The sequence below is a fragment of the Lemur catta genome, chromosome 2 (assembly GCF_020740605.2).
Source record: "Lemur catta isolate mLemCat1 chromosome 2, mLemCat1.pri, whole genome shotgun sequence".
NCBI classification, from domain to species: domain Eukaryota; kingdom Metazoa; phylum Chordata; class Mammalia; order Primates; family Lemuridae; genus Lemur; species Lemur catta.
Window position 1 is genome coordinate 75,417,503 of NC_059129.1, and position 23,315 is coordinate 75,440,817.

The 23,315-nt window shown below is 35.5% G+C and overlaps 1 protein-coding gene across 2 annotated transcripts in view; it reads right to left on the bottom strand.

Moving 5' to 3' along the window:
- Window positions 1-23,315, bottom strand: part of TMEM30A (transmembrane protein 30A) — a 41,806-nt gene that overhangs the window by 12,885 nt on the left and 5,606 nt on the right. Inside the window, exons 2-6 of one of the 2 annotated variants that reach the window (XM_045543904.1) lie at window positions 8,760-8,867; window positions 6,168-6,275; window positions 3,530-3,617; window positions 2,197-2,340; window positions 1,448-1,570 (exon numbers count right to left, since the gene is read on the bottom strand). In XM_045543904.1, the coding sequence (XP_045399860.1) occupies window positions 1,448-1,570; window positions 2,197-2,340; window positions 3,530-3,617; window positions 6,168-6,275; window positions 8,760-8,867 (571 nt within the window). Of the gene's footprint in view, window positions 1-1,363; window positions 1,571-2,196; window positions 2,341-3,529; window positions 3,618-6,167; window positions 6,276-8,759; window positions 8,868-23,315 lie in introns of both variants that reach the window. The other variant, XM_045543903.1, reaches the window with a different exon arrangement.

The following is a 23,315-nucleotide window of genomic DNA, read 5'->3' on the forward strand; positions in this document are numbered from 1 at the left end:
GTAGACTTCCTGAAAGCAAACTGTCAACTAAGAATTCCCGGCACTCCACAGAAGTCCCTCTATTGTGCTCTAGGCTACAAGCTGACATTAGCCCTTACTCTTTACTAGATCCTTTGGGATGCTAATTGTAACAGAGCTGCCCTCTATTTTGGCTATCCCCTCAGGATAATGTTCTTTCTACCAGCACCTGAACTAGGTCTATCTGTTCAAAATTGGTCCTATGTGAGGCTACTTTCAAAAACTTGGTCACTTTCAGTCTGCCACTAGCAGGCCATATTCAGTTGTGTGTATTCAGGTGCAATATTAAGAGACCAGGGTCCAAAAAAACCTTATTTTGAAATTGGGTGTATTAATTTAACCATTTACTAATCCATTATAAAAGCAAAACTATATACTTATGACTCATCAGGATTATGAAAAATAAAAAAATGCAAGATCAGCAAACATTTAAAATTCTAATATTTATGAATCTTTTCATTCACAACATATGTGAAAAATAGGCTAGAGAGTAAAAGATGTAAGGATTTTGTTTAGAATAAAAGAAATTACCCAATATTTCTCTCCTAAAAAAGGACTTTACGTCTATGCAGATATGGGCTGGTCTGACTACCTGAGTGAACTAACTGAAGATGCAGCCTATGTTTGGCAGTTGATGGTAAAGTCATGGCCTATGGCGTCAATAACTTAGTTATGAAGGCCTTCTAATTATTACCTGCATAACCTCAAGCAAGTTACTTAAATGCTCTATTTTCCTGTATTCTTGTCTATAACATGAAGATGTGTTACTGCTTGAATTAAATAGTGAATGGATAGTACTCACACAGTGTTGACATATACTTAGAATGGAATAAATATTTTTCAGCACTGAAAATGAACCCAAGTTATAAATATGGAACAATATAGCTAATGATAAAAATGTTTTGATACTATGATCAGATCAATAATTATGAACAATTATGTTGATGTGAATTAACACATCTGATTTTTAATATCTAAAAATATATATTAAAATAGCCCAGTACCACCAACACTTATTTAGTATTAAGTATACTCACCGGCCTTTGCATTAAGCTCAATTATAATCTTCCCTGTAAAAATACATAGCTTATTTATAAATCAAGCAACTACATTTTAAGTAATTTCACTAAATGATATGCCTGAAACCCTAGTACAAAGTATATACAATTTAAGACATGTCTAGAAGATACAAATTAAAAGATACATTCTCATACATGCACACATACTCTTGTAAAAATGCAGAGATCAAAACTAAAGCACAAAGTAACATGCCACATAACTGAGATAAGGTTGGACTAAACTCCTTTCAAGCTCTATGAATAGAAACATAGCCAGAAAAGGATACTGTATGTGATATTCAAATAGTAGCGTCCAGCTGGTAATGTTGGATGTAAATCACTTTTCCTCTCTATAAGACGATATAACTTACGAAAATTAGGTAAGGCTGCAGTACGCATCCAAACAATAAAATCCTCATTTATGAAGCCATTGTTATCTGGGTCAGAATCCAGCATGTATACTGGGTTAAGCCAGTTCACTGGCTTTGTTGTACCTTAAAAAGGAGTAGGGAAGGGATGAGACAAAATATTCAATGAAGAGTTTCACACTCTACTAAAACAAAGATGTGCAACATAATCTGAGTATTTTTCTTATTTTTCAAAGGTATAAATATATTCATATTCTAAGAAGCCTAAAAATCTAGAGAAAACCATTTCCTCATGGAACAACTTAACAAAAAATTACAAAGACTTGGTTAATATCTCAATTAAAGAATACTAGAAAAGTAAGATATTGAGTATATATCAAAAGGCAGATTATTTAATGCAAAGATACAATGTTAAGAGATATTACACTGTGAAATTAAGGCAGCATAGAAACAAAAATAAATTTAGATAATAAATAACAGGGGCTTGTTCCAAAGGAACTTTTGCTGCAGTTTTAAAAGATTATAGCTGAAATGTTTATAAGAAAACATCAGAAAAATTGTATTCATTATTAAAAGTATACATTTTCTTTAGAATTTTAGTATAACATTTACCTAACTTGGTATGAAGCTGAGGAAAAAAGATTTGTTGTTGTTTTAAAAAGCATAAACTTTTTTAACATTCTAAAGAAAATTTAATGTATTTCATTAAAACCTCTAGTGTATGTTTTTAAAGGATATTAGTAATGTTTTACCTTTAAATCGTTCTTCCAGGCTTTCTTCTCCAGGGGGATTTCTGAATTTTACATTTTTATCTGTCCACCAAGCAATACTTTTCTTTTTCAAAGTAATAGGTGTAGGATAAGAATCATTGCCCATAAGAAACAATTCTAATGTATCTAAACACAAGAAAAGAAAGATCTTACTAAATGTCTATTGAAAACCCATAGCTGCTTAACTCTAGGAGAAATAAGGATCTGGTATTTGCTCTTAAAAGTGGTTGTGACAGAGTATGCGTATGGTACACATTTGTTCTTTATTCATATGTAGATTAATCATGGCAACTTTATAACTCCAGATGGACGTCTCTTGCCTCAGTAGAGTTGTAATTCACTTCTATATATGGCTAACTGATATGTGATAAGATCAAATGTTTTAATATTAACCCAAATATAACTGCAAGGTAAATCTGCCTCTCCTCTCTTCCACTAATGCATTCCTAATAACTTCTAACTTATCCATTTATTTGCACTAATATGGTGGCTGCTAGGCACACATGGCCACTAAGCCCTTGAAATATGGTTGGTTCAAATAGAATATGTTTTATAAGTATATGCTATACATCACATATCAAAAACTAAGTACAAAAAAAGAATATAAAATATCTCAATAACTTTTATATACTATTATACGCTGAAATGATTTTCTTTTTTTTTTTTGAGACAGAGTCTCACTTGATTGCCTCAAGTAGAATGCAGAGGAATCATTATAGCTCACTGCAATGTCAAATTCCTGGGCTCAAGTGATCCTCCTGCCTCAGCCTCCAAGGGTGCTAGAATTATAGGCAGGAGCCACTGTACCTGGCCTGAAATGATATCTTGAACACACTGAGTTAAATAAAATATATTACTAAAATTAATTTCACTTGTTTATGTCAGTGGTTTTTAATATGACTACCAGAAAATTTAAAATTACCCACATGGCTCAAATTTATGGTTTACATTAATTTCTATCAGACAGTGCTGCTCTAAATGATCAACTATAGCTCCTTTTCAATGGTATAAATAAAATCAGTGAAAAGACAGCCTGGCTTTTATTTTATCTTATATGAAATAGGAAGGCTATCAAAATGTTTCTGCTCCTTTCTTCTCGGAGACAGAAATCCATTCTTAAATATGTCTGCTCAAAAGAAAGTGACGAAGCATTATATTACCCCATTCAATACCTAATTGATCTATTTATCTTAAAGTTACTGAATTTCTCAGTTTCATTCATGTTTACTAAACTATCACATCTATAATAAAATTATACAAATTATCCTAATTATATATGTTTATATCTATGTCTATGTTTGTATCTATATCATACCATTAAACATGCTGTTGGCAATAGCTCCACAAGGAGCAATTGGTTTGTCTTCATTTCTTCGATAAGGTTCACATTCCTTACTGGGATTCTAGGTTTTAGAAGGACAAGAAGAGAGAAATTATTACCCAGGCATCTGGAGAGAACTATGAGCTATCCCTAAATTACTAATTAAAAATTCAACCTCTATATTTTTCTCACTTGTAATGCATAAGTCTGTAATGTAAACAGGCTATAAATACACCATATTTAAATACTCAAAATGTGTATTCCTTAACATTACTATTTACCTTTTTAATGTAACCTTTACTTCATGTTTTATCATATATGCATAGATCAAATTAACATCTTTTTGATTTTTATAACATAGAAACCATAACCACAAAGAGTTTTTCGCCCAAGAAAAATTGAGAAATTGTCTATTGTTAGTCCAATAAAAAAAATTTAAACTTAAAGAGACTAGAGGCTCTAGTTCCTTCGGCAAGTCCCTTGATTAAACTGGGCCTCACTTATAAAATGAGTATGTCCAACTAGTAATTTTGGATTAAATCTCATGTCTAAGAAAGGAAGGAAGGAAGGAGTCTAATGAAGATTCCTAGAATATACCACTTTTTAAATTGTGCATCCAGGTCAAAGGAAAACAAAAATGCTATCAAGACAGAACATTTGCTTGTCCTGCAGATTTGGTTTTGACTCAGTCCCTACTTAAGATCTCAAGGAGATGGGGCAGTTACGGGTTTCAACTGAAGATCATACCAAGTCTGAGGTTAGGTATATGTGAGTTGTTCTTCAACTCTCAGGCCACATTAAGCCATGTCTCAAAATACATAAATAGACCACGGTAATCTCAATTTGAAATTAACTAGACCCTAATTAGACCTCTTAAGACTATTTCATTACCAGCTAATCTTGACTTGTATCTACATTTTCTGTTTTAACTGGAAAAAGCATTTGTGTGAATGGAAAAAACAGGAGAAGGCTAAGTAAGGAAACATACGGCAGGGACTTCTCATAACGTCTCTTCAATATTTTGACCTTTCAGCTTTTTGGTCCCTAAGCCATCTATATTGATAAAGTTAGTACTCTGAGACCACGAAAAGAGACAATATATAACTGGCTTATTACTTTCTGAAGGTTTTGATGAAAACTGCGATTTCAAAAAGAAAGGTTATAAAATGTAAATAAACTCACAGTAGGGTTAAGTATATTTTCTAGCCACCAAATTCTTAAGTAGTGTTGAAAGAAAGGAAAAGTATTATTTACTGCCTATGTGTCAGGTACTAAAATAAACAATGCTAGGTACTTTGCATTAACTGGCTTAGGAAAGCTATTTAATGAGTACCTAATATGTACTATGTGTCATGCAAGGTACGAGAAACAGAATCAACCCCTGCTTTTACGCAACTCACAATGTAACAGAGGAAACAGATCAATACATAACTAACTATTATACAAAATAAGAGCCATGATAAAGATGTCTATATTCATTCAACAAATATTTATCAAATGCCTTCCATGTACTAAGTACCAGGCAGGTGCTTGGTAAATAGTGATTAAAGAAAGTCATGCTCCCTGCTCTCATGAGCTTACAGCACAGTTGCAAAGACAGATAATAAATAACTAAACAAATATATAATTACAAATCACAGTGTTATAAATATGCTATGTGAGGGATTAATGGGGACAGGATGGGAAGAGCTGCTTTAGAATCTATGGTAATGAAAAGCTTGACTCTGGAGGAAGTATCATGTGAGACCTAAAAAAGGGTAGGAGCCAGCTGTGTGAAGAGCAAGCAGAAGAGAGTTTTAAGCAAAGAGAACAGCACATGCCACTAAGAAAGAACTTGTTATTCCTGAGGAAGTAAAGTTGAACGTAGCTGGAGCATGACAAGATAGAGAAATAATATGTGATAAGCCTGGAGGATTATGCACAGCTCAGATCATCTGTTCACTGCATTGGCAACAATAATATAAAATACTTAGATACTAACCACTACTATGGAAAGTTGAACAACAGTCAAGAAACTAAGATCCCCTAGTCTACAGATTCCCAAACCAGGATGGGCATCAGAATGAGAGCTTATTAAAAACAGATATTATAGAGTTCCAACCTTACAAATACCGACATATTAGACTAAAAGGAATTCTGGAATCAATTGTTTCAAAAAGCTCTTCAGACAGTTTTTCAGTAATCCACCTTTTGAACTTTATTGCTCAGGTTTCCCACAATGGGGAGGTATGTTCAATTTTAAAACACAACCCCAGAAATTAAAAGCAGCTAGTTTACATGTTCTCTTACCTAGTGCAGTAATAATGAATAAACTCAAGCAGATCATATTTACAAACCAGAATGTTAGACTCATCAAAATTCTATTACAAACAAATTAAAGAAGAAAAAATCCCAATGACACTACTAAAAACAAGCAGGTAGTAATGCATCCTCTGGCTGCAGGAAGTCATTATCTGTGCAAATTCCGGGAAAAAAAAATTTTAACTACAAACCCTCACTATACAAACTATAAATGACAAGTAACACTTTAATTTCATCCTAACATACAATACTTTAACAAGTCTAACCGAACAGTTACTACATGTTCTTATTTCAGAGATAACACATTTTCCTATTTCATCATTTTACTTACAAGCAAAGCACTAGAATCTCCATTTAGTTGACTATCATCTCGAGATTTCACATAACGACGATGGTTTTGATAGAAATTAGATAGTGCATAATACATAAACACATTGCCCTAGAGAAACAGAGAGAAAAAATTTTCATATAAAAACTATTATGTATAAACTTGTTTCATGTATACATAAAAGCTATGTAATTTAGACTTTACTAGTTTACAATTTGTGATGACAGGTGTAGTGAATTCTGTCAGCACTTAGCAATCTAAAATGGTACAATTATAAATAAGGTTAAAGAAGTATGTCATAAAAGTTCAAAAGTAAACTTTGAAACTATCCTTAATGACTTCAAAGAAGTACTATTTATACTAAAAAACAACCTTCTGGCCTAGCACAGTGCCTCATGCCTGTAATCCTAGAACTTTGGGAGGCCAAGGGGAGAGGATTCCTTGAGCCCAGGAGTTCAAGACCAGCCTGAGCAAGAGGGAGACTCCGTCTCTACAGAAAGTAGAAAAATTAACCAGGTATGGTGGCATGTGCCTGTAATCCCAGCTACTTGGGAGGCTGAGGCAGGAGGATCGCCTGTTGCTAGACGTTTGAGGTTGTAGTGAGCTATTATGATGCCACTGCACTCTAGCCCAAGCAACAGAACAAGACCCTGTCTCAAAAAAAAAAATCCAAAAAAACCAAATCTTCACTGAATCTATTAGCCTACTCTGAGCTACTTTCAATTTAAAATTTTCTCCAATTCAGACTGATCTTCACCCAACTAGCACCAACTTTTCAGAGGGATAATAATCAAACTTTCATTTTTTGTCTAAGTAAATTCTGAACTTGAACTGGGATATAATAAATTTCTCAATAGCACACAATATAATATTAGCAATTAAACTAGTAATTAGTAAAGTATCTAAGATAATGAGTCACTTTATAATTAAATCAAGAAAAGTATTTTTATATATTTATTTAGCGGAGCCAACTTCAAAATAACTTGGGAAAGAAGGGTAACATACATACACTATAAATATTTAGAAGATGCTAAGAAGCCATCCGGAATGACTAAAATTTTTAGAGGTAGCAAAAACATTAAGCTATTTTCTTCTTTCTGGTCACGAGCTCTATTTTCTATATTCTTATCCTAAATTAAAAGGAATTCAGTAACATTATAAGTATCCTTTGACTTGCTACCTTCATATACGGCATCATTTACTTAAAGCTTGATTTTCAAGTGTCAAACCATGCAAATTTTCCCACTCTATATAAAGGAAATGTTTACATGAAAACCTTTTGGGGGGAGCAGGGAGTATCAAAATTACATCACACAGAGACAATGAATATGCTTTTTAAAAAAAGTATTATCTCAATTAAGAATCCATACAGTAAATTCAATTTGCAAATTGAAACAGCAATCCTTTCAATGAATTCTGAGTTAAAATAACCTACCCGAAGTTCCCTGAAAAGGCTTTAGTCCAATTTAAAATTTGGGCTTGTGAAGAAACAGAACTCACAAGAAAAAGAATATGAGGTTGATCACCTCTACAGAAGAGAATTTCTGGAATAAGTGTTTTCTGAATGGGGAAGGGGACTAATGGAGCTGCTAACTCATTACAAGTATCTCAGTACTTCAATTTTGCCTTTTTTGACAAAAGCAAAACTTACTGTATCTTTAGAGTTTGCCCATCACATTGAAAAACAATGGACTTTTAAAGATGCTTTACATTTTTATTTTATCTCTGCTGAAACAAAGTTAAATAATTAAATTTCTGTCGTCTACCAAATGTGTTTCCATGTTTTCTTCCAAAGGCAGCATTATCCTGCCCTTTATCTCCATGAAGGAGCATCTATAGCCACTAGATGGCAACCATCTACCAGAGATGAACAAAGTCATCACTGCCTTTAGAAAATCTCAAGAGTAGAAAATCTAAAAAGTTGGTATGTATTAAAGCAGTTTTACTTCCTGAGTAACAACTTTCAGGTAGAAGAGAGTACAAACTGGTTTTTCATGCCTATTCTGAATCTTTATGTCCTTTATCATATGTTCAGTTACCAAGAAGAACGGCAGATCAGTGTGAACACAAAAGACATACACACATGCACACACAGATGGATTTCTAACTACGTATCAAAATAAAATCAATAAGGTTTTAATAAGTGTGTGCATTTTTTATAATTCTTCATATCTCATAAAAATTCAATTAAATGATGGGAAAATTAGTATTTATTTTCTAAGGTAAAATTTGTTTTAGTACTAAAAGTATATAAAACAATTTGAGCAATAATTTAAAAAATAAAAGTATACACAGACATAAAGCTGATACAAAATTGATTTGTACGGTTATAAAATTTTCCAGTGAAAGGATAAAATACGATGTTGCCTTCAATTTTATCTGCAAAGTACTAACTAAACCATTCAAATAAATGTATTTAATTATCAGACAGCAAAATGCAACAGCCAAACATAAAACAATCTTCCTCAAAAGTGTATGGATTCCAATAAATTAAAGTGACTTCTCTACAAAAACACCTAGTAAAAAACATTTAGTATAACATCAGTATTTTCAAAAGTATGTTTTTTTCCTAACACATTACTTGGAAACACAGACCTCAAATGACTGTTCCAATGTGAAGTTGATGGTACAAAAGCAAGGTGTCACATCAGGAGACAAACATTTATTGCAGGGACTAGAAGGCTCTGTTCCGGTATAATCAATCTGCAAGAAAAAAATATAAGCATTTCCTTGAACAAAGTAGATACCTAAAACGCTCTGAAATACCTTGCTATTAAAAAGGAAAATAAGTCCAATGAAGCAAGCTAAAGCCCAGACAAAACTGTTTTTAAGGTCATCTGTTTATTTAGACAGTGTGAGGTAGTAAAAACTATAAAGGGTCATTCCTCTGTTGTTTTACTGGTTGATCTTTCCAAGTAAAGTCCTCTCTCCTTTTTACCAAAAAAAAAAATTTATGCATAAAATCATAAAAGGAAAATTCAAAACTGCATGATGTATAAAGATTTAAATAGCTATAAAGTCTAAACTATTAAAATACTAGAATAATAAATCATCATTTCTTCTTAAATCTTTGAATCTTAAATACTTCTCAGTCACCCTAGCTATCCATGGTAGACTTTCAAATGCAAAAAAAATAAACTCTTAGGTTTTCAAGGGCTACTATTTTTTCAAAACCTGGTGTTGAATTTGTCTTGTCTTCATCTTGGGCTCCTGGCAGGAAGTTTTTACCCTTGGAATTTCCCAGGTGATAGGAGTGTCTTTGTTATTCATAAGCCCCTTGATTCACATCAGTGTTTATGTTAATGAGACGGCTCAGGAAGGCAGCTGGTCACCAGAAAGACCCAGAAAGACCAATGGTATGACTAGAGGCTTTGGCCCAGCCCAATCTCTGGGGAGGAGAATAGGACTGGAAATTTTGTTCAACCAGTTAGCCAATGTTCAATCAATCATGCCTACATCATGAAGTTCCAATAAAAACTCTGAACAATAAAGTGAAGGAGAGCCTTCTGGTTGGTGAACTTATCGATATGCCAGGAAGGTGATGTGCTCTGCATATACAGGGAAAGGGTAGGAAAGCTCTGCGCTGAGGAATCTCCCAAACCCCACCATATGTGTCTTTTCCACGAACCCCCGCTGAATACACAGCCAGTTGGTCAGAAGTGTGGATGACCCGGAGATCCCCAAACTTGCAACCAGCACCTGAGGTGAAGCAAGTCTCATAAGGAGATAGCAAGGAGGGTCTTGGGAACAAACTCCCTGGATTTGAAGTCAGTTGGAAAGATGGGTGAGTGGCCTGGGGACTTGACTTGCAGTTGGGGTCTGAAGCAGGGGCAGTTTTGTTAGATACTATGCCCTTAAACCTGTGGAATTTGATACCGGGTGCTTAGTATCAGAACTGAATGGCAGTATACTGGTTGATGTCACAAGACTTGGCCTGATAACTAAATTTCATATTATGAACATGAAAATTTGTACATAGACTTTATTTTTTATACTTTTAGGATCACAGCAAAACTGAACAGAAAGTACAGAGTTCACACATACCCTCTGCCCTGCACCCATGCAAAACTTCCCCCACTGTCAACATCTCATACCACAGTGGTACACTTGTTATAATCGATGAACCTACACTGACACATCATCACCCAACGTCCAGAGTTTACATTAGGGTTCACTCTTGGTGCTGTATATTCTATGGGTTTTGGCAAATGTATAATGACATCTATCTACCACTATAATATAACACAGAATAGTCCCACTGCTGTAAAAATCCTCTGTATACTAAAAATCCTCATCCCTCTCTACTTGCTAACTCCTGGCAATGACTAATCTTTTTAGTGTCTCCATAGAGATGCCTTTTCCAGAATGTCATATAGTTGGAATCATAGAATATGTAGCCACTTCAGATAAGCTTTTTTCACTTAGTAATATGATTTAGGGTTCTGTGTCTTTTCATGGGTTCATTGATCATTTCTTTTTAGCACTGAATAATATTCCACCGTCTGGATGTTTATTTATCCACTTACCTACTAAAGGATATCTTGGTTACTTCCAAGTTATGACAATTATGAATAAAGTTTATATAAACATCCATGTGCAGGTTTTTGTATGGAGGTAAGTTTTCAACTCACTTGGGTAAATACAAAGAGTACAATTTACTGGATCATATTGTAAGAGTATGTTTACTTTTGTAACAAATTGTCAAACTGTCTTTCAAAGGGGCTGTACCATTTTGCATACCCACCATGATTGAATGATAGCTCCTGTTGATCCACATTCTCATCAGCATTTGTTGTCAGTGTTTTGGATTTTTAACACTCTGCTAGGTATGTAGTGGTATCTCATGGTTGCTTTAATTTTTAATTCCTTAATTGTTAGGTAGATAGCAAGGGATTCCGGGTCTCCTAGGGATGAAAGTGGGTGCTGCTAAAATTCACCCCCCAACAAAGGGCTTTCAGAGAGGCTCATGGAAGATCTGCATGTGCAGTAAGACTCAGGTCATGCAACTCCCAACTGTCCAATCAAAGTGGTTCCATGGTCACGTCTGAGCCATGAGGGAGGTCTCAATCCAGGCACTAAAAAACAAGATGTTGACCATAACCAGGCCCTTTTTGCATCCTTCCTTTTGCTCTCCCTTTGCTGAGACAATGGGTCTGGTCCTCATCTGTGGCCTACGTATCACACTCTGTAAACCTATATCTTGCTCTTGCCCTATAATCCTATCTTTCTCTCCTCAATAAACCTCATTTTCATGCTTGCCTAACTTTGGCATGTCTGGTCATTCTTCAGCCATGGGTGCACCAAGAACTGACATTTCAGACTAAAACCTGACATAATGATGGATGATATTGAGCATGTTTTATATGCTTACTTGCCATCTGCATGTTATAGACTGAATGTTTCTGTTCTCCAAAAATTCATATGTTGAAACCCTAACTCCCAGTGTGATGGTATTTGGCAGTGGGGCCTCTGAAAGGTAATTAGAGTTACATGAAGTCATGAGGGTGGAGCCTCCATCACAGGATTAATGTCCTTATAAGAAGAAGAAAAACCAGATCTGTCTCAATCTCTATCATGTGAGGATAAAGCAAGAAGACAGCCATCTACAGGCCAGTAAGAGGGCCCTCACTATGAATAGAATCTACCAGTACCTTGATCTTGGACTTCCCAGCCTCCAGAATTATGAGAAATAAATGTCTGCTGTTCAAGCCACCCAGTCTATGGTATTTTGTTATAGCAGCACGAGCTGATTAAGACACTGTATGTTCTCTTTGGTGAGGTGTATATTCAAGTCTTGTGCTCATTTTTTATAAGGTTGTTCATTTTCTTATTGTTGAGTATTAAGAGTTCTTTGTATATTCTGGATAATCATCTTTTATCACTATGCCATTTGCAAATATTTTCTCCCTTCTCATTTTCTTGATAAGTAAGAATTTTATGTTGAACAGTACGAATTATCCATAACTTAATAACATAAAAAATTATTCACCTTTATTTCTGAAAAAAAAAACTGAACATATAAACTTTACATCGGTGTTCAATTTCTTGGTTTTGTCAAATTCTGATAGATTCTCCTTAAAAATACTTTCCATCAAAGCTTATTTGTTTACTAGTGAATTTGTTTAGAGAAAATTTTCTTTCACTGCAAAGAATCAAGGTACATAACTAAAACAAACTAATAACACAGGACTCCTAAATGAAGAGAGGCAAAATCTATGTAATTTTTCACTAGACCTACTAGGCCACAACTTTGCATCCAGGGTCTATTCATCCACAACAGTTCACTTAAACATCATGTTTTATGACATTGAAGGGATGAAAGCTGAGACGATTTAGAAGAACTACATTTTTAAGTCTCTGTACATTTTCTCCCTCTTTCTTAACACTAAGGATTTTTTTTTTAAAGTTGACAACTGGGCCTATTTCCATATTGTATACTTTTGAACAAAAACCTCTCAAATCATTCTTTAGAATTAGTTGCTAGGGCAAAGTCTGAAAGAGATCATCAGTTGTGATTAAGCAAGGAGATATATGTTTTATTTAACTGAATAAAAATAATTTGAAATCTAATAAATTATGCCACAGGATAATAAAACTGAACATTTTACTGGAATCAAGAATAATCACTGAATACTAAATTACACTTGAACAAAATCAAAGGATAGTTATTATACTTTCATCACAATCTGCTGATTACAATTTTTTAAAATGTATTATAAAAAAATTACATGTCTTCTGATTCCAGGAAAATCTGAAAAAACTGTCTAAAACAATCATTATCCTTAACATATTAAGCCTTTCTATATGAAAAGCATGACCTAAGGTTCAAGATACATACAAAAGCAATCATACATTAAACAGTTTACATAGCCCTTTCTTTCATATACATATATCATCTGATCCTCACCAAAATCCTATAGTGTTACCTCCATTTTATATAAAAACAACACATTCAGAATCTTGCCCAAGGTCACACAAAAAGCAATAGCTGGTGCTAGGCTAGGACCAAGAATTTCTGACTCCAAGTCAATATTCCTTCAACTAAATTGCCTTTGCCTCAAGAATAGTCAGTTCCTTTTGCCCTCTAGTAGACTACTTTATCAAAGATAGCATATGAATACAAAGAAAACTATTAAAATTCTAAGTGATAGCATAAAGGGACTTTCTTACTGAGAAGAAACGAGGATTTGAACAGAGCCATATATAAAAGAAAGATGGAAAAAAGAGAAAAAAGGGGCATGTGGAGAAAAAAGAAAGTGGAAAGCACAACATACATTTAAGAACAATGAGCATAAATATTTTGGATTTATGGAGAGTTTTCATGTTGGAAGGAAATGAGACAAGGCTAAGAAGGTAGACTGGTACCATAATTACACAGTGTTTCATTGTTGGGAGTTAGCTATGCTCCCAGCAAAACAGGTCCCAGGCAGGATCGTTCCAAGAGATTTGGAAATAATAGAGATAGAGAAACAATAGAGACAGAGAAATAACCGAGACAGAAACAAAGTATAGTTTAAAGTGATGGGGGAGTCAGGGGTCCTCCAGTATTCCTATGAGCTGTGAGGCCCTGAATGAAGTCCCACATCAGTATTTATTGGTTCAGCAATTAGTTGCAGTGGTTACAGATTTATGTGTACAGATAATTCATTTAGGTTTTAAGGCTCCCCCAAAGTTTCTAGAGGTCCCTTATTTAACTCTATCTACGTGAGCAAACTGTTACAAAATTTTTCTAAGATAAACTTCTGAGCCCTAAGGTAAGAATAGATCTAGCTGAGTGTACAAGTTAAAGATAAAATTGTCAATTAGCAGAAAACCTAAATAGAAATATAGAGGGTACATATTTCTTTATCTAGTTTCTTATTAACTGAGACAAGTAGTCAGGAGTGAAGCATCAACTGTCCTTGAGGCTAACTGGCTTTAGCTGCAGGTGTCCGCTGGGCTGGCATTCTTTGATCAGTCCTTAACCTGTGACCCCATGTCGAGCTCTGTCTTACACAAGCATCAGGCACTGGCCTCCAGGCGCTGCTTTGTGTATGTCTCTGACCAGTGAGGTGCCCTCCTGTGGCTAGGCAGCTTTTGGTCTCTGAACTAACATGTTCACAGATTCCTTTAAGGCAAAGCCCTGCAAAACTCCTGAAACCTTTCATGTCTCCTATCTTCCAACATTTCACTGACTGTTTACTGAATGTGTACTAACTGCCAGGCATCATAAGCACTTAATACGTATCATCTCATTTTAAAAGTATAAGAGCCCAACAAAGTATTTTCCTTATTTTAAACTAGGCAACTGTCACTTAGGAAGGTTTAGTAATTTTCCCAAGATCACCCAACTAGTAATTCTGAGAAAGAACCCAGCCCTGCCTATCTCCAACACTATGCTCTCTCATGAAATAGACATGTCCTTTCTGATATACAAACTCAGAATCTTCAGATTGTAAGAATGAAGAGAAACCTCTGATGGATAATTACAATTTGTTTTATTGTTGTTGTTAAGTTGCCTAGCATCCAAACGCAAATGCAAGTATTGTGGAATTCTCCACTGTGAGAGTTTTGAAGGCCCCACCTCCTACTTCAGAAGCCAAAGGAAGAGTTGGGTCCTTTCTCTCCCTAACCTCATGGTAGGTAGCTAGTACAAAGGCACAAGATCTAGACTCAGCAGATACTCCCATATAAATCACTGAATCTTGGGAGACAAAGACAAGAGTGGGTGTGATTAAATTAGGAGCTACAGCAGTAGTTGAGCAGGGAGAACTCTGCAGCAGCTGTGGCATGTGGACCAGATTGTTTGTGCTTTCAAATCTCCCTTGTTTTTCACCTGTCTCCAAACCTCATCCTTTGGACTTCCCACCCATTTTGTGTGAAAGCTAGCCAATTCTCCTCTAATAAATTCCTTTCCTGTCTAAACTAGCCAGAGTTGGTTACTGCTGCTAACAATAAAGTCTCTGAAAGCTAGGTAACCCTGAGTGTTAAAATGTCCTGCAGGAAATAAAGAATTGGAGAGATTTTTGAAGACTGTAACATAATCAAATATTTGCAAATAAACAGATTAAAAGAAAATCTAGGAAATGGGACTTTCATTTCTTCCTGAGTGTCCCATCATGATATACTCTTCATTTACCTACTATTTAGTGAGTGCCCATATATTCCAGGCATTGAGGATTCAGCCTAGTACCTGACCTCCTAGAGTTCAGTGTCTAATACATAAAATAGTTATTAAAATGGAATAGATATTTTGATACAAGAAGTAAAACACATGGAAACACAACCTAGTCTAGTAGTCTGCAAATTTCTCCATGAGAACTGTTGAGAAGATGTTATCTATAGGGAGACAGTACAAAGAAAGACTATATCCAATTGAGGACTTAGAACATGAATAGACCCAAAGTGTACATGAATTTAGGATTTTAAATAAAATTATGAATTAGAAATAAAAATCTGAGAATCAATCAGGGGTTCTCAAGTTATCTAATTTTCTTATAGTATACACCTATAAAACAATTGTAATCAGTAATAAGAAAAATTTAGGTAAAAAAAAAAAACCACAGTGAATTATACTGCAGACTAGAAGCTAAAGGGACAGCTTTCGTGACTTTGAGCCACTATAGGGTAGAGTAGTATGGCTTTGTAGCCCAGGTGACAAAACGTGGAGAGGGCCATTCCAAAACTCTAGAATTCCTGGTAATGGCAGCACTGAAAAGTTCAAGAGATAGCACCCTTCATAGTGACACTGATACCTCGCATGAAGTACAGAAGTGTCAAAGTGTCAAAGAAGCTCGTTCAGGTGACAGCAGGTATTGCAGACATCAGCTGGGGCTAGGAAGATCAAGACATTAACCCCCCTCTAGATGATCAGAGCAGAAAATGTTAGTTTTATGAGTCATACTAGTGCCACTAGTGTGACACCACAGTAGCAAATTTTTCTGCATTGTCAGGCAAAAAGAGAAGGCTGTAAGAACTGAGCAGCTGTCCATGTTCTTGCCTAAGAGGAAGTAATGTAAGTTACACTTTCCTTTCTACCCAAGACTCAAAAATTAGTAATACCACTAAATTTTCCACAGAGGTTACTTAGTGTAGACTAACTAATTTGTATAATCTAGAACCTGATATGAGAGAAGGTGGGTATGGATTTTGAGAGTAAGAGAAGTAAAAGAGGTACAATAAGGCAGCAGGATATCCTGGAGTACTGAACATTTTTTAAGTTTTTTAAAATTAATCCCATGACAGGTTATACATTTAAAGTCTGTAAAATGCTTTCTTTTTATTAAACAGATAATACATCAATGTAGCAAAATACCCTCCTCCCCCTCAATTACAGATAAACAGGAAAGCACCAGATTAACCTAATTGCTCTAAAAAGCAATGATAAAACTAGGATTTGGTAATCTGATAAAGGGAGTAGAAGAAATAAATAACCATATTTAAATTATTTAGAACCTTGTAAAAGTTAGCAGTTGAAATGACTTTTCAGAAAACTCATAGTCACTCTAGATCATTTTATTTTGGAGATAAGTTCAAAAATATCATTAAAAGCTTAGTTCTAAATTTATAACTACAAAAAAGTTTAATCTTTTATATCCTAAAAAATTCTGTGGGTCATATGAAATTTATTGTGTTTCTATAAATTAGAAAATCTAAACAGGTACCATAAGGCAAGGCTCTTATTTCTAATCTAATCAGTAAGTCACAGTCTCAAACTTGGAAATGATAAATGAATTGGGTAATACATAAATGTAGATTGTCTTTGGAAAAGGACAGCAACAGCAAAGCCAGTAATCATTTCCCAAATACCCACTCCATGCCAGAACTGTTCTTAGTCTTTTACAGATGACAAAAGTGAGATTCAGAGGTTAAATGCCCAAGACCAAAGCTAATATGTGACTACATCAGTTTTCTAGGACTGCTGTAACAAATTACCACAAAATGGATGTCTTAGTACAAGAGAAATATAGTCTTTCACAGTTCTGGAGGCCAGAAGTACAAACTCAAAGTGTCAGCAGGGCCATACTCCCTTTGAGGCTCTGCGTAAAAACTTTTGTTGCCTCCTCCTTGCTTCTGGCAGTGGCCAACAATTCTTCGAGTTCTTTGGCTTGCAACTGCATCGCTCCATCTCTGCCTCTGTTATTACATGGCATTCTTTCTACATTTCTGCCTTCCCTCTGTGTCTGTTTCCTCTTATAAGCATACCAGATATACCAGATATGGGCCTACCCTAATGGCCTCATCTGCAAAAACCCTATTTCCAAATAAGGTCACATTCACGGGTACTAGGAGTTAGGATTTCAATCTGTCTTGTAGAGGAACATGATTCAATCCATAACAGTGATAGAATTAAACCTGTCTAGCTCCAAAGTTGCTAGACAACTTTGACTGCACTGCCACCTACCATAATCTTAAATAACATACCATAATTTAAATATGAATGTCAGTTTAAAAGACATTATATTTTAAAATAAAATCAGTACCAATCATTAATATGCTAAGATTTTAAACAGTACTATCAAATATTCATATTTTTTAACCTAAAATAAAGATTAAAAACAACTTTGTCATGATAAATAGCCATCATCCCAGGACCAATTTGACTATTAGAGTTGGAATATAATTTTATATACAAATTTATATACACAAAGTTTTACATATGGCATGTATCTCATTTCTACAAATAAACAAAAAAAAAATAACTTCCATCATGAAGTTTTATTGAATCTTATTGAATTACCAAGTTATAAAAATTGCTTAGGACGCAACTGATTTGAAAAGGGCTTCATTAAGTATGCCTCAGCTATAAAACAGGGTAGATCAAATAAATAAATAATTAATAAGAATAAAGTAGGGCTTCGTATTTAAGGAAATATATGGTCTTTTCCATATAAAACACTGTTTTTGTATAGTCACATAGCCACTGTTCTAATAGTAGTGGCCACAGGGCCAGGCACAGTGGCTCACACCTGTAATCCTAGCACTTTGGAGGCCGAGGCAGGAGGATCGTTTGAGCTCAGGAGTTCAAGACCAGCCTGAGCAAGAGCGAGACCCCATTTCTACTAAAAAAATAGAAAGAAATTAGGTGGACAACTAAAAATATATACATAAAAAATTAGCCAGGCATGGTGGCGCATGCCTGTAGTCCCAGCTACTCGGGAGGCTGAGGCAGAAGGATCGCCTGAGCCCAGGAGTTTGAGGTTGCTGTGAGCGAGGCTGACGTCATGGCACTCTAGCCAGGGTGACAGAGCAGGACTCTGCCTCAAAAAAAAAAAAAATAGTAGTGGCCTTTACCTTTGTATCCAGGGTTACTCCTCAACAATATTCTCATGCTGCCTCATGTCATATGCCACCCATTATATCACCCCCTCTAAATCAACACTGGTCTTATCTCTATATCTAGTCCTATTTTTATGTGCCTAGATGTACTTGGTTGAATACATCTTCCTTTCCACTTGACTCTCCTTCCATCTCTATTTCAAATCCACAGTGATATTTTGAAAGATATACCATACATATATGACGTGAATTTTCTTTGGTTATGCTTCACTAAACACTTGACTCAAAAAAAAAAAAAAAAAACCCATGATAGTTCATTGGATCCCTTAACCTCACAACTGACCTGTGTTTGTTTGATTGATACCTGTAAATGGTACCACCATTGTCCCAAGCACCCAACCTCAAAATCTTGGCATCATCTTTGACAAACCCCACATGCTACTAATTCTTCCTCAGCAATATCCTTACTATCCTTGAATTTCACTTTCATTGCTTCCACCGTAATTCAAACTCTGAGACCTCATGCCAGATTTTTAAAAGGGAGAAGAAAAAGTACATTATGTCTTTCAAAAAATCAAGATGAAACAATTTCAAAACTAAATATAATTGTATATAATGTAACACCTGAAAGCTCAGAATAAAAGCCAATTTGTTCAGTATATTGATGAACAATGCTATTAGATACTATTAATGTCACATATTCATACACTTTAATTAATTTTAGAAATTAAAATATAATTGATGTAATTAGTGGTTAGCCTAGAATTGCCAATTTTTCAGAATTAACAAATATGTAACAGTATTTCCTTCTAAAATAAGCCTCAAAAAATATGTGTTTGGGAGTATTTTATGCCATTTTTTAAATCATGCCCTCCCCATCTTTGCTGCAGTAATTGACAATCAATGTGTTTGTTAAATTTTCAGCAATCCCTCTATTATTGTTCAACAAGCAAATTTGTTTTGCTTTTAGATATAGATGGATATCATAGTTACACAAGTTTGATCTTATAGTATGCAACATTTTCTTTGGCTAATTTTAGTAACTCCTTCAGAGCCGTAATACCATTCAGATGATCAATAAACTCTCAGTAAACTGTTTAACGATGTCTGGATTATATCAAGTTTCTTTCATTAATTCATACTTCAGTCTGTGTTAGGTGAGGCACTGTGCTACAGGATGGGAATACAAAATGGAAAAAATATATTGTTTGTGCCACAAAAGAATTTACAGACCACTGGGACAGAAAGTCACATTTATCAACCATTATAGGATATACTATGATAATGTTATGACAGGCCATAAGCTAGTACCTATAGAACCTGGAAGAAGCACATCTATCAGATGGGGAAAGAAAGGAATCAGCGAAAACTTTCCATAATATTGACAGGAACTAACTTTCAAAAACATGGTAGAATAAGAAAAGGGAAATTATTTCAGGTAGATCTATCAGCATGTCACATTCCAGAAACTAGAGTAGTTTGCTATGGCTAGAGCAAAAGGTAGGGGAGTGACAGGAGATGAGGCCAAAGAAGTAGGAAGTCACCTATCATGAAGAAAATTACATTCGATGTTAAGGGGTTTGAACAGTATTCTGAATGCTAGATGGAGCCAGCCATAAAAGAAATTTTAAGCAAGAGAATGAAATATTCAGACTCACCTTTTAAAAATATCACTCTGGCAGCAATGTGGAGAGGGATTAAAAAGAATGCCAGACTAGAGGCAGAGAAAGTAGACAAAATGCTAGTGTAATAATCTAGGTGAGAAATATTAAGAATATAAACTAAGAAAGTGGCAGCAAGAATTGAAAAGAAAAGACAGATTCACAAAATATAGAGAAGTAGAACCAACAGAATTGAATGTCTAGAGTTGGGATGAGGCAAATACATTTAGGTTGATTTCCAGGGTTTCTGGCATAAAAAAACATGTGGATGATGATGCCATTTACTGTGAGGGTCATCACTGCTTTTAATGTCACTAAATCATAGGTCAGCTCTCAGTCTTGCTCGTCTGTGAACCATGAGCAGCAGCATTCGGCATGATTGTTCACATGTTCTTCCTTGAAACTGGTTTCCAGGATACCATACTTTCCTTGTTTTTCTCCTACCTCCCTGGCTGCTCCTTTTCAGTCTCCTTTGCTAGCTCCTCCTCATCTCCCCATCCTCTAAACACTAGTGTGACTCAGGGCTGTCTTTGGACCTTCTCACTTTTCTTGGATCTGTAAATCACTCTCTCTTGATTTCACCCCATCTTATGCCTTTATACATCATCTATGCTGGTTAACTTTCAAAAAATACTGTATAACTATGGTCTCAACCTCCTCCTGAACTCTAAACTCATATATTCAACTGCCTATTCATTATTTCCAACTTAGATGTCTAAAGGCATCTCATTCTAATAAGTCAAATATTGAACTCTTTGTTCTGGTTCCACTCACAGCACTTTTCACCAGCTAACAAACTTCAGATGTCCTCCTAAGCAGAAGTCCTCATCCAAAAAAAAAAAAAAAAAAATCAGAGAAAACAATGTTACCCTTTTAAGTGTCACTGTATCAACTCGCGTAATGAATGTAAAATTCTTGGCAGAGTAAACTCTCAAAAAATGTTAGTCATTATCAATAGCTTTATTATTAAATAAAATTAAGATAGGATTATTTTGGTTTTTAAGAGGAAAAACTAGAACACATTTCTATGCTGAAGCTAGTCATTATTAATAGCTTTATTATTGAATGAAATTAAGATAGGATAATTTTGTTTTTTAAGAAGAAAAACTAGAACACATTTATAAGCTGAAGAAAGATGGAAAAAAGAGGCTGAAGAAGATAAGACGATGGTAATGATATTCAATATTTCTTCTATAACTTGTTTAAAAAAAAAACAAAAAAACTTGTCAGGTACAGTGTCTCAAGCCTGTAATTCCAGTGCTTTGGGAGGCCAAGGCAAATCGCTTGAGGCCAGGAGTTCAAGACCAGCCTATGAGACCCCATCTCTACAAATATTGTGAGACCCTGTCTGTACAAAAAATAAAAAATTATCCAGGCATGGTGGTGTACACCTCTAGTCCTAGATACTTGGGAGGCTGAGGTGGGAGGATCCCTTCAGCCCCGGAGTTCATGGCTACAGTGACCTAAGATTGCACCACTGCATTTTAGCCTGGGTGACAGAGTGAGATCCTATCTGCAAAAAAAAAAAACCACCAAACCAAACTTATCAACAAAGCCACATACCTAATTTATTTTTCACATTAAAAAACAGCAATTAATGCCTTTTACTATGAAATCGGGTTCAACACAATATTATAAGCAAGGTAAAAATGTAACCATTATTAACTCCAGTTTCTAAACTACTAGATTCTCACATCCAGATGATCTAGCTCTCATCCAGATGATATACCATTTTACCACCAGATAAATATTCCTATAACCCCGTGTTACAGAGACTGCTAACAACCCCCACCCCAATTTCTGTGCTACCTTTCTTTTTTTTTTTTTTTTGAGACAGAGTCTTGCTCTGTTGCCTGGGCTACAGTGCCGTGGCGTCACCCTAGCTCACAGCAACCTCAAACTCCTGGGCTCAAGCAATCCTTCTGCCTCAGCCTCCTGAGTAGCTGGGACTACAGGCATGCGCCACCATGCCTGGCTAATTTTTTCTATATATATTTTTTAGCTGTCCAGATCATTTCTTTCTATTTTTAGTAGAAACAGGGTCTCGCTCTTGCTCAGGCTGGTCTCGAACTGCTGACCTCAAGCAATCCTCCCACCTTGGCCTCCCAGAGTGCTAGGATTACAGGCATGAGCCACCGCGCCTGGCCTGTGCTACCTTTCTTTCACAGTATAAAACTCTCAGTAGCTGAGAACATTGTTATCCAAATAAAGACAATATCTGTTCAGCCTTCCTTGCAGCTAATCTGGCCTTGACATTATGTGGAGGTGGTATGTGGCAACTTTCAAGAACCTTCTTTAAAAGGCATTTATCCCTCTGTTCTTCATCCCTTTTTCCACACTACTGCTGGGAAAAGGCAATCAGAATCCTAACCTCCATCCTGGAACATGAGCCTGAGAGCCAGTTCCTAAGAATGGCAGGGCATTAAACTAAACAGTGAGGACTCAGCAAAACAGAGCCTTCATATCAGTAGCACACTGTGTTCCTAAGGCATTTTACATGAGAATGAAAAATCTTAGTTATTCATTGCTGAACCCAATCCTAACAAATACACACTGTATCAATCATGTCACTTTCCTAATTTAATATATTCATTATCAAATACCCAAGACTATCCACAACCTGGCATCACAGCTAATTTGCCCTTACTCCTATTTCCTCTATATACCTTTTGATTTCCTGCCACTAGACCGTTGCTCATGTTAATCACCTTTCTTGGAATGCACCCAAACCTCTCCTTTAGAAGTGCTTATTTATCCTTGAAGTTCCAGCTCAAAGCCCATTTCCAACACAGAGCTTTCCATGGTCATTAAAGTCAGATGTGATCTCGTCTTCCTTTGAACTACTAAAGGATATTCTGTCTGTGCCACTCACTTAGGAATGATTAGTTTTCCTCTTACGTGTTTGTCTCATCTTCCCCAAAAGATTCCAGGCTCCTTAAGAAAGGCCCTCCGCTTTAAAAAGAGAAAAAAAGAGGTCCCATCCCCAAACTTTTCCTATTGCTTACTATGCCCAGAGATGTACTTTGTACACAAAAAAATGCCCAATGTTGATTAAAATCCTTGATAAATTTAACTCAGTTTATGAGTTTTACCGCCAAATACCCTTTATCTCCTAAAATTCCTAAAGGGTATACCCTATACCCTTTATCTCCTAAAATTCAAGGGTAGCCTGACCTAATGTCAGGATTGTAATAAAATCTTTTGGGTATAACAGCCCATCAGCTTTCAAAAA